The sequence below is a fragment of the Pollachius pollachius genome (assembly GCF_949987615.1).
Source record: "Pollachius pollachius genome assembly, chromosome: 14".
Lineage (NCBI taxonomy): Eukaryota > Metazoa > Chordata > Actinopteri > Gadiformes > Gadidae > Pollachius > Pollachius pollachius.
In genome coordinates this window covers 22,091,961-22,104,902 of record NC_136947.1, presented here as the reverse complement: position 1 = coordinate 22,104,902, position 12,942 = coordinate 22,091,961, and the positions used below count along the sequence as shown (strand labels likewise).

The following is a 12,942-nucleotide window of genomic DNA, read 5'->3' as shown; positions in this document are numbered from 1 at the left end:
CGGATTCCTCCCCTTGTCATCACATTATGAGTATCCCATTGCTGGAGTATCCCAAGTGGTCAGAAGAATGATCATGAGGAGATGCTGAACATCAGGGTCTGATGGTTTGGGTTCCCCTACTACATACATAGATGTCTGGTTGTTTTTAACAGTCCACTGAAAGCCATCTTGAATCTTTACAATGCTGTATTTCCTCCCGTTGGTGGAGACAGGTTGTTGGGTTCAAGGGACAAAGGGGACCCATAGCCTTTCCACATTTCCCATCTTCTTAGCACATAATTCAATGTGGATTTGGAAATTCTGGCTGAAGCTTCAATTCAAATAAATGTAATGAGAAGAGGGCTCTGAAGTTTAATAATCTACCAGAGCAATTTGGCACTTAAGCAAGCATTGTTCAGAAAGAATTGAACAGGAATTTAACTAATTTCCTCTGCATGGAGTCAAATTTGAATCGTATTAATTTAAAATTGAATAAATTGTCTGATGGATGAATGGTATTCCATTGGGTCTAAGAGTCTAAATGAATGATTTCTATCCATTTTTGTTGAGTAGGCCTATCTGCATGTATGTGTGTATACATTTCTCTAGTTCAACCTCCCATGCCTCAAGAGATGTGAATGCGGTGGGCACATGTAGTGTATTCAGCGGCTGCCTCTGCTGAATCAACTTCAGTTTTTACTGTTTTATTGATAGTGATATTTCAGACTAAGACTTATGGCTCATTGTCCCCTTTATTTTCATTGTTTTTACCATGGGTAACACAATTCTAAGTAACATTATCACCCTATCTACACGTATTAACATATTCATGCACAAATGACTCGTCTTTAAAAGCAACTGAACAATATTTTTGTATACACATAATTTAATCTGTTTAGCTCACCAATCCCTATTGCTGATGTCTTTTGATTTGTTTCATATTTAAACCAATGGCATCCACTTTTTCACAATATCCTGTAAAAAAGACACCATTATAGATACAAAAACAAAACACAAACAAAAAAGATTAAAACCAAAACTATATGTAACAAGTGTCATTTCGAGGAAGCAGACCAGGCCATATAAAGTAAACCATAATTAATATAAAAACAATTGATGGCATACTAGTTAATGAGTATATCAGTGTAGTGGTACAACGCTGACAGACCAGCCAACCATTAACAAACTGTAGGAAAACCACATCCATATCATTCAATCCCTTTTGCTAATAGTTATAAGATCCTATCAGTCCCATACAATCAGTACCATCTCATGGTCAATTACTATTGCTAGTGTGCAACCTAGTATTTAGCCAAATTACTGAGATAAAGAAACGCCAATAAATTACATTTACAAAACTGAACTTTTGTTTATTGTAACTGAACATTCAAAATGATCTATGACTTTCAATAATATATGGTGAGGGTAACAATGGGTAATGTTAAGAAAGCGTAATGTAAGGAAAATATTAGGAACTTTTTTTAAGGACATTATGGGGAGGAGAAGAATGTGGGAAGAGATTAAGACTTAAATATAGAGAAGAATCAATTGTAAAAACATCTACCTCTATTTTTTCTTCACTATAGTAATAGTGTTCATATGGCTCTAAACCAATAGTTATTTAGTGTACAGGTGTGTTTAAGTGTGTGGACCAGGGTAAGATGCTGGTCCAATATTTGAAGATGTGTTTTCCTTTCGGTCTGTGTAGTATTTAGTCATAGTGTGTATGTTATTTATGCAATGTAATCCATTTATTTGTTTGCGTAAAGGCTGAAACATGTGTATGCAGTATGCAAAGTTTGCATATGCAGAGGCATGTTCCCGAAAATTGCGGCCTCAATTCCACTTGTTTATATTTGACCTTTGTGATCTGATAATACATATTAGTATATGCTACACGTGAACCTCCTAAGATGGCGCAATTTGATTGGTTTGCTATCTCAGGGTATTGGGCAATATCCCTAACCTGACTCTTGCCAGATAAACTTCGTTCCAACTAGCTCCACTCATCCATCTGGGATCGCTCCCGTTGAGCGGGATTTGGGGACCAGATCGAATGGTAGAGCCAATCAGGACCGCTGGGTGGGATTTTTATCGATGTGACGTAGCGGAAAAGCGATTGTTTTGATTCAGACAACAATTGCGGCACGCATCGAGGAAGCAGGCGTCAACATTGATGCTGCTATTTCATCCGTGTTGTCCGATCTAGCGAATATTCTTTATTTAAAAGAACATCAGAGAACGACTGCGTCGCTCTCATCAGCATCACGGGTTGGTTTCGATGTGAGTGGTTGAAGTAGCACGTCAATAAAGAAGACGGACAAGTGGTTTATCCAATCACATGCAAAGATTTTTGATAAGGCCAAGCCTTCTTAAACACCTCTCCAATGGATTGATCCCCGATGGATGAGTGGAGCTAGGTTAAACGACATTCATCTGGCAAGAGAGGTTGCAATATCTCATGATTGAGATCTCAAACTCAGGATATTGTTTTCATCGCAAAATTGCACGCGTAACGGTCGTCTCGTCATGCTAAAAGAAACAAATAAACCGCTAATAAAAACAAATAAATCCCGGCAAAAAGTGTTATCTTGTTTATTTGTAGTTGAGTTAAGTGTTCACGTGTAGTATATACTAAAACAATTATTCACCTCAGCTTTGGCGAATAATTGTTAATTAGCATTAACTGTTAGAAATACTAACCAGGTTTCAAAAACATTCAATTAGGATTTTAGTGCAAACGTCTGGATGTGAGGTCTGTGTTCTGAACTAGCTTAGCCGATCACATGCCATTGTAAGTGTAGGTGTAACTGAGGCCTGTGTGTGAGTGTGTGACAGCATCGAGTGCCAATCCATTCTCTCCTCATAGTCTAGTCTGGGCCTCTGGGATGTAGATCTCGATGCTGTCGGCGCTCTCAGTTGCTGAGTTCTGCCGCACAGAGGCCGCTCGCTTGACGGCCATAAGGCGCTTCCGTGCTTCCTGCTTCTGCTTCTCCGAGCTCTCCAGGGATCGGTCTCTGGCCAGGGGGGGGTGGTGGTGTTGGGGTCCCTTCGGAGGCTTCTTCTGGACTGGTGGCGGGCGCCATATCTCCTGGGGGGGGGGGGGGATTGAAGAAAGGTAGAGTAAAAACATGGACATAATGAAGTACATGGGTTCCTTTGTGTGAGTTGGTCTTTTGCAGGTTTTCTTTTGGTAGCAACAGCTATTGTGGTGGAATGCATCGACCCCTACATGGGCTCATGTCATGTGTATTGGGTTACAGATTGCCGAACGCAGAAGTAGACTTGGTGAGTGAGATAGAGAACGTGTGCATGGCCAGAGACTAGTACTCTACCTACCCAACCCACTGTTCCTATAAACTAAATTTCTGTTGCAACATTTCAGTCTGTAATATTTTTCATTATTACACGGCTATTTCCCAACGTTCGGAGGTCAATTACTTTTGGATAATTGACCGTTGCTAATCATAATTGACCACTGTCAAAGAAATTGCATTTTTATGCCTCTGATTCACGTCTTTCTTATCAGTCCGCAAGTAGTCCGGTAAGTTATCAACCCCTGCATACTTGGTTGCAAAGCGACGTCAACGTCTTTGGCAAACTGTTTCTCTGCTGATCAACACTACGAATGGTAACAAAAAAAATTTAAAAAGACACTGTGTGAAGTTATTTTTTCGTTTTGGCAAGAAGCCGTGTAATAAGCGTAATAATGTATAAAACATATAAATCATCGAAAATAAGCCCCTTCGGGGATATTGTGTACTAATTTATGTTCAACACTGAGGAACTATGAAAAAGTAAATAAGTAAATATTTGGTTTCGATCTATTTTATTTCAAGAGGGTATTTTTTTTCTTGTGTGACCATTATTACTTTAATACTACCACGACGACTACTACTACTACTACTGCTGCTACTGCTTCTGCTTATAATAATACTACTAAGACTAGTAAGAACATCATCTGCACATAAAACAACTTTTATTGGCGCAATGGGAAACCCCCTGGACATTTTGGTCCTTGACCTTATTTGGCCCTTGGGGGAAAACTAACAAGGGCACCCGAAAATAGTGCAATCCAGCATTAACTATTTACATGAATCTAATGTATGATGTGAAATAGCTTAGCAGCAGAAAATATGTCCGGCAACAACATAAAGACAGGGGCAGCGTATTAAGTCAAGTATTTATTGACTGACCTTGAAAGCATTGGCTTACAAAAGTAAAATAAGTTATCACAGCGGTACATAGAAATACTGACGAGGTGCTGTCGGCCGTGCGGCCGCCAGGGTGGAAGAGGAGGCAGGGGGAGCAGAACACTGCGTTAGCTTCTTCACAGCCTGCTAGACAGCCTTTTTCTCTCGTACCAATTTGTTAGGCTTAGGGTTTCCTCGGGTGTATGAAATCCTCCCCTTTGTAGAAACCTGTTTAATTATTACATTTGGTCTTGGAGGTCCTGATTGTTTTAATGCCAATTTGTCTGAATTTGATCGCCGACTTAAAGGAACTTCTTTCACAACGGAATTGCAAGGTACAGTCGCGGCCTAGAAAGTAGAACGTGTCTTGATCGAAGACGCTCCTTTCCTCTCTTTGCTCAGTTACGTATGACGCAGGCTCGTTGGGGCCAGCCCTCCCGGAACCCATAGAGAAGCCGTAGTAGGGGCGATATTTTCAGAGCCCCAAACCATAAAATTCAGCGAAGCTGACATAATATGTGTACGAAATATGTACTTTTTTGCATAGCAACCGGGGCTTAACCATTAACCATTGGCTTAAATTCTAGTTGGGCTGAACGAACTGGAGCACTGGGAAGACAGCCTATTGGCTACTACACCTAACGATAAACGTTGAACGTGAAACGGAATGCAAATATCATTCTGGAGAGTTCTAAAAGTAAAATCATAATTAGCATGTAAAAACACTGATTATTTTTTCAAAATGAAAAAGATTATTATTATAATAAACGGGAGGGCGGCGCCCCAGTGCCCTCTATGAACGAGCCACCACTGCTTGAGTGAACGATGGATCGGATTTTATAATAGAAACATATAGATTTCATTTGGCCTTGAAAATAATAATTATTGTTATTTATTATTCAAAAATGATATTGGGTGCCCTAAATGCCATTGGTTCAAAACGATTCAACGCATACCCCTATTCCAGACCCATCCATTGTTAGATTGCCATTATTGCCATTGGCGAAATACTGTTGAAGTTTATAAATGCATCAAATAGGGTTAGCTGGCCATCCGTCCAGACATTGTTCATACCTTCCTCTCAGGCGGGTCCAAAGGCCTCCAGTTGTTGGCCCTGATCTGGAGCAATTCATCAAACTTAAGGCTGATGTTCTCAATGGAGAGCTGAAGCATGTCCCAGAAGCCAGCCAGGTCCGAGGACATTGGCTTTGGATGAGCATTGGGGTTCTGACGGGGAAAAGAGAGAGGAAACAAAGGAGACGAATGGGGCTGTTAAAAGGTTGGCTGGAATGATACAAGTTATGAGGATGCAGTTTGTTAACAAAGGAAGACAAAACAAAATTGAAAAGATGCAAAAAGAAAGAGACATGATAGGTGAAGATGCGATGGATTCAGGTAGGACAATCAAAAAGATTTAAATGGAAGGCAGCCAAAAGACTGTTCAATGATAAAAGACATTGCAGGGTCACACACAATCCCAGATTATTCAAACCTACATGAAATTTAGGTCAAGGGTCATTGTCATGTTTGCTCCACACAGTGAGAATCCAAGCATGGGCCTCTGAGAACTATTCTGAGTCCAGGACTCACGTACCCTGGAGCTATCCAACAGGTGGGGGGGGGGGAATGACTTTTACCACCTTTACATGATGAACAAGCTTTCAACGATATGCCACCTTTCTATAAAATGATGGAAACCATGATCAATAAAGGAATACCGGGTTTCCCCTAGAGCTTTTTCCAGGCCTGGTGGTACGCACTGAAAAAACAGAAGAGGCTCGTGGGACGGCATATTGGCAGATCGTGAGTCAGAGATGTGGTAGTTGTTTTGTTATGCGATGCATGTAACAAGAGTAATTAACCCACTGTGTTGTCGCAGACAGTTATAATGTATGTACTACTGCAGTAGTGGTTGGTAGGTAGGTAGATAACGTCAGGCTCGTCTAAGACGGTATTGCCTACCACTAACGGGAAAATACCAAGTTCGCACTTATACAGGGGGATGTATATATACACATATATATATATATATATATATATTTGCATGTGAACGTGTGTGACCGTCCATGCGTTATATAATACATACAGTATACATTTGCACAATATAATAGATGTACAGCTGTATTCCTCCGGTATAGTTAAGACGATAGAAATAGATAAGAATTTGAATTTTTTATTACCAGTAATAGGAACACTGCAAAGTAAACAGGTAAATATAGTTTAGTTATTCACTGTTGTGTAAGTTAGATCAACCATTGGTATTACCAGGGCACTTTGGCAACCTGCAGCACTGGAAGAGGATGGCAAGCAGAGTGGAGATTAGCTGGCGGGCTGCCTCGAGCCACCACCCCTCCAAATTAGGGAGGAAATGTTTACCGCAGTTATGTACCAATCACCATGGGCCCCGCCCACATTCCCCACGGCACCGTGTATGTAACGCGCCGCACAGCGGCGTTCGGCCTACACACTATTCTTTCAGCAATTTGAGGGAACAGTAGGTTGGAAACAAGCAACAAGGTTGTAACAAGCAACAAGGCCCCTCCTACGTCCGCTCCCGCGCGGACATAAGAGGGACCGGCTAGCGGGCGTAACAATAACAAGACCAGCTAAATCGACTTCACAAAGCGACGAAAAGCTCTAGCTTGCCGGTGAACACACCAAATTAATGCGACGATAGACTAAAAGTACACAAATTCGCACATAACTCTCTCAATAAACACAAAGCCTATAACAAACAACAGCCCCTGGTACAAGTGGACAAAGGGGCAGTGCAGATGTCTTCTACTGAGTGAAGCTGTAGAAGCGGCCACTCCCCTTGTAGTGTGCTCTAACACCCAGTGGTGGAGCTGAGCCCTGCCGAGTGTGGGCTAAAACACCCTCACAAATCCAGTGGGACTGTTTGGAGAGAGCAAGGCCCTTGGCAGCGTCGCTACAATACACAAACAACTGTTCTGTGAAGAATGTCGCCAAGCGTTGCTCGTACATCGCCAGTGCTCGCATCGAGCACAGGAGATGCACGTCCGCCTCTGCCTCACAAGAATAAGGTGGGGGATGGAAAGCCTTCAGGGTCTTTTGGGTCTCAGCACAGGATTGGGTCCAAGCAGCGTGAAAAGCTGTCCTTGATCTGTGACAAACAGCATGGGCTGACAGAGCGGCCATCTCACTCCTCCATTTGTCAGAAACCAAACCCAATAAAGTACCGTCCGAACGGATAGAGCATCCAACAGGGTGGGAAGATCCTAGAACACACAGGAAAAAAGGCTAACACAGCTAGCCCCACGCGAGAACCATCTCTTGACCAGCGGGTGACTGCTGTTACCAGGGCCTAGGAATGAGTTTAACATTGGGGGGGACACATATCGGAAACCTGACAGATCCGGTATAATTTTTAGGTGGGACAAATGCGCCTGTCTCCAATATTGGAGGGGACACATCCCCTCCGTCCCCCCCGGTTCCTACGCCCTTGGCTGTTACCCTCAAAGCGAGAACACATACAAGAGGTGAGGTCCGCTGGGCGCCTGCGAAACGCAGGGCTCCGATGGGCCCATAGCCAGAGCTGAAGCGCCGCTCGGTGGGGGACAGAGGAGCACCCAGCCCTGTTGGTTTATGGAAGCCTCCGCTGACACGCTGTCTGTGTTCTGATCACAACGCGGCGGCGCCAAGTGGAAGAAATGTAAAAACGATTCATCACCATGGAACGTTCCAACACATTAATGTGTGAAGTATGGGGAGTCAGCCACTTCCGACCGAGTGGGAGAGGAACTTCCCCCCACCGCTTGTGACAAAGCCCCCCCTCTCACACAGTTCTCACTCTCTCGGCGCACCGCTTCTGGTAGGGAGCATTAAAAATGCTCAAAAATGGATTTGCTGAACACGCAAAGATCCAGAAATGGCTCGTCTCCAAGAGACGCCCCCAAGAGATGCTGTGCTCGCAACGGGGTCCTGCAACCTAGGTTCTCCCAACCCTAAAAAGGGTGGGGGACGGTGCTTGAATGGAATGGGAGGTCCCCACTTCTTCAGCCTCTTATCCAACTATGGTGGGAAACGTGCGGCACTCGCCAACACGCACAGCGCTCTGAGAGAGGGCAGGCAGGTAGCTGAGGAACGCTGTCTAGGAGTACCGTGCCACGAGCGTAACGAGCTGCTCTGCCTGCTCCTTACAGACAATAGACTGTAGGGAGGAAGCAGAGGGAGTGGGGGTCTAGGAGGGTCCCAAGCCAACAGGGACACGGGAATGCTGCACGGAGGCGGACAAAGCCCGGGCTACCACAGCCCCTAGGCTGAAGGGAGGGCGATGGACGGGACTGAAAAAGACTGAATTCTACACATGGCCTACCGACCCGTGCTGCACAACAGCAAAGGTTTGTATATATATATATATATATATATATATATATATATATATATATATATATATATATATATGGACCTGAAGGCCAGTAAGCTGGAGTGCTGGCTGTTAAAAGAAAGAGCAGGCTACCACAAGCCGGAGCTAGGGCTAGCAAGCTACAGAGAGGACTACGGATTGAGGATTAACCTGTTTCCGCCACCCTGATGGTTTTGATTTACTAGGTGAATAAACCATCCTAAACCAACCATCTCTGTGTTGTGTGGGTTTATCATTCAATTTGGTGGCGTGGAAACCACGGTTTCCACACCCACAGGCCTGCTACAATATAAATATACATATTCATATTAGGGAAGGAAAGAAAAACAAAGCATGTCACTCCCAGTTGGGTGCTAGCTTCCTCTGCTTTCCCCTCACCGACAGGCAGACCAGAGTACATTATGTTGTTAACATCAGCAGCGCTCTGTTAGCCACAGACATACCATCTGTCCCACAAAGCGGCAAGTTGATTTTGGGGGGTGTTTGAAGGCAGCGGCTCTAAGTTCTGACTGCAGGCGAGGTATACCCCTCGCTTGAGTGGTGGTCCACCCCTCGAACCTGTTAAGACGGTGGAAGACCTTCACGGCGCTTTCAGGGAACTGTGAAAATACATGTGTGAACAGTGGGGTTTGCCCATAGACGGGAACAGCGTGCTACCAGGCAGAGGAAGCATGGGCAGGAGAGAGGCCTTGAAGATTCCTCTGGGGACTCTGCCACGCCACAGCGCAGCAGCTACAGGCCTTGCACGGAGTGGCAGTATCCTTCACAGTGTCTCCTCCAGACCAGCCACCCATCATCTACCAGGCCCAGCGAGCCTTCACTGTGAGGAGGTTGGGACTAGCCGAACACACCCAGCCTGCCAGTGCTCTGCAGAGGGCCTACCTCCTGCTCACCAGATCTGACGATCCACACCTAATCACACCGATGTCACTACAGTAGTGTGTCCCGGTCCTACTGGCTGACCCGCCGCCATACGGGGCCCAGCACAGGAGGTCAGCAGCAGTGCCCAGCACCTTCTGTCCATCACTGCTCGCACTCCTGCACAACATGGCCTCCTAGAGAGGCTGTGGCAGATAGACGAGTGGACGCTCCAAAACCTCATCCAAATATCCTATGTATTTAAAGAGTTTAATTATTATGGATTAGATTTTTTATCAAAGTGTAAAATTGTGTAGAAAATGACAGTGTGTGGGTGGGGGGAATAAGATAAAATGGTGTGAGTTCTATAATACTTGTTTTGGAGACGTTAGTTGTTTCCCTGTTCATTCGATAACTCAAAATAGGCTATCTTGGAGGAAGTTGGTATACAAAATGAAAACTTTCGTGATACAACTGGAAACATGTTATCAAAAGCAACTTATAATCACGTCCCACATTGCGAGTAAACATTGGCCTGTAGCACAGACTGATATTGAATGATCAACACATTTAAAAGAAAGCGATAATTATATGAATATAGTTCAACTGTGCAGCATTTTCCAATAAGAACAGCGGCAGTGAAAAGGATTCAACCCTCAACCTCATATTGTCAGGTCTCGTACTGATTCTTAAGTTATGCAAGCCAAAGGGACATTTCTTTGGTAAAAATAATGTCCCCGGAACGTAATTTATACCCTGGTTCCAGCAGTGGAAACGTAATTTGTTCCTGCAAAGGCCCCTAGTTCTGGGGTAAAGTTTCTGCGGTGGAAACGTAGCTAAGGATGTATATATTTTTTTACCTTTTTCTTAATTATCTATCATGACAAACATCATGCACAAAAATTGCAATTTCAATTGATGGTATTTCTTTCTGTTGCCGAGCGCTTTTTTTTAGATAACAAAATATGTCCACAGCTTCTTCCACAACAGTAAATTCTGGTAAGAAAAATGTGTTTTCCTCCACCATTAAACAATGCAGATAAACTGGCGCTTAACAAAAGACTAAAGTAGCAATGCATGTCAAAGTGCGAAACCAATCTATTTTTAAGTGAACGTAGCCAGAAAATTATGAACAAAAATTCATATAAAAAGAAAAAATGCTATGCTCGTATAGTGAACCACGTTACAGAAAAAAGCTTAAACCTGTATCATCCATGAAAATATTATTCATATTGCAATAACTAATACAATCCATTGGCTGTATGTTCTGTATAAACTCTGCATATAATGTAAATGTAAACAACAACACTAATGTATTAATAATGCACGCGCCTAATATGCTTTGGCTCCTAAAATGTCAACAACCAAAATAAACTTTTCAGAGCTAAGATCAAATAGCTATCAAATGCAATATAGGTCCAAATAACACAGAAATTACGCATATGCACCACACTATCCAGCTGTGTCAGTTTCTAACTAATATGCCATCTAAACGTGATACTTCTCTATCACTCCCGATAGGCTATCCATTTAATACCTCCCATAGACATTAAATATCTTAAGGCTGTTTACAAAGCTACATTGACTTAAATCATATCAAGGTAGATTGTTGATGGGTCTGGCCTGCAAATACATTTGTTCAAGCAATCACAATTGGGTCCTTCATGGCCTCACCTCGTCCATGTCACAATACAATGGCGATATCGAGGGTACTTATTATTTGCATTTATCCACACAGTCCTTTTATTGCATCCACACTGGTAAAAAAAATCCACAGACCTATTATCATCTCTACATTTGTTTCTGCATTACTAAGTGTTACACTATTTTACACTTGGAGTTATTAGGGAACTCACATTCAACCTTCTAAATACCTAGAAGATTTTGAGTCAAATTAAGATATGCATTTCTTTACTAACTGAGGTTGAGGTTGTTTTCATCTGCAAACATCTTTTCATGGAAAATGTTGCTTAAATTGCTTGAAAACTTTTAAGCATTGTTCCTCTGTTTTTCTTACTTTTTGGTGCCGTTTACTGAATGGTGTTTGATCTAAACTGTCATTCATGCTTGTCTTGGCTGTCATGGTAACCCACACATGGGTGAAGTTGAGGATGTCTCAGAGGCTACAGAGGGTTAGGCAGGTCTCCTTGTACTCCTCTTAAGATCTTCTTTTAGAGCACATCCACGTTCTGTGACTAGTGTTATAAATAAATATAACTTATAAATAAATTGCTGCTACAGGTCTGAAAAAAGTAAGAGAGCTGAAGAGATCAAATAAAGAGAAACTCACCAGATTCTCCTCGCATAGCTTCCTGAACTGCTGAAACTTCTGTGACATTAGCAGCTTGGCACTTCCTACTGCGCTTCTTACTTTACCCAGCACTGCAAAAAAAGTGGGGTGGAACCACAAAAACACAATATCTGACATTAAACATAGCATTCTTATTTTAAACATATTTTTCAGCAAATTATACTATTCGGCATCCGAAGTAAGACTGTATTATGTTTAGTCATTTTCTAAATACGAATAACTAATATATTCGAATGCCATATCTTGACAAACCTGATTACGCCCATTATTTGCATGCAACGTTAGAATGAAGGAACATAATGGGGTTTGGGTATTTTTGTCAAAATAATGAAATACAAGAACTCTGCCATGGAAGTCTAAACACACGTAGACATGTTGACAGGTGGATTATGACATACGCCACTAAAAAAGACATACTGTCATTTGTCAGGTAATTTGCCTGTTGGTCCAGTTCCATCTGTCGACACCAGCCCTCCATACGGTCGGTTTCTGCCTGGAGAAGCTTCAGGAACCAGTGCCCATCCCTCTGACAAACTGATCGCTGGACAACCTAGTATCGTACACCATGAAACCAGCCAAAGGTCTTCACTTTCCAGTTCATACATTGATTTTGAGTTTCTAGCCTTGCACAAATCAGCTATATATAGAGGGAGATATATTCATGAGATCCCATGATTCTAAAAGTGGGGCGACGCTGGTCAGATAAGTCAGAACAACAGAGATACTAGAAGAAGCATTGTCACTTCTGGAATTCTCCCCATGGTCTTTAAGATAGAATGACAGCACCAAAATAAGAACCGAAATGAACAGATATCACTGAGTAAATGAACTCCGGAAAACCAGAGTGCTGGTTTCTACAGTCTGAGTTGAAGTAGTGGTAACTTGTACATTTTGGAGACTGCAGCACAATGGGATAGATTGGGTCAGGTTTGAACCTACAGATGGTGTGTAATGTGGGGATCTCTGAACTAATAGGTACTGTAGCCAAGGTTTTCAGGCATACAATGTCATAATGAATGACAAGTACAACTCAGTTCCACTAGAGTGAAAGTGCCGGGTCTAAGCCATCTTGGGAAATTACAACTCTGCTGTTGGCTTTTTTCTTTGGCTGAAGATGCTGGACCATGGTTTGGTCATTGCCAGTCTACTGCCCACTTATAAGCTCCCTTTGGCAAAGAGTGTGCATGTCTTGTCCAGAGGTGCTTTGGCCTGTG

General features: G+C 42.8%; 1 protein-coding gene across 1 annotated transcript in view; it reads right to left on the bottom strand.

The window, feature by feature from the left end:
• Window positions 1–2,842: 2,842 nt before the first annotated feature.
• Window positions 2,843–12,942, bottom strand: part of dlgap1a (discs, large homolog-associated protein 1a) — a gene marked incomplete at both ends in the record, with an annotated part of 66,412 nt that continues 56,312 nt past the window's right edge. The window contains 4 exons of the mRNA XM_079750910.1: window positions 2,843–3,070; window positions 5,247–5,399; window positions 11,708–11,799; window positions 12,146–12,278. Of these exons, the coding sequence (XP_079607036.1) occupies window positions 2,843–3,070; window positions 5,247–5,399; window positions 11,708–11,799; window positions 12,146–12,278 (606 nt within the window). The remainder of the gene's footprint in view (window positions 3,071–5,246; window positions 5,400–11,707; window positions 11,800–12,145; window positions 12,279–12,942) is intronic.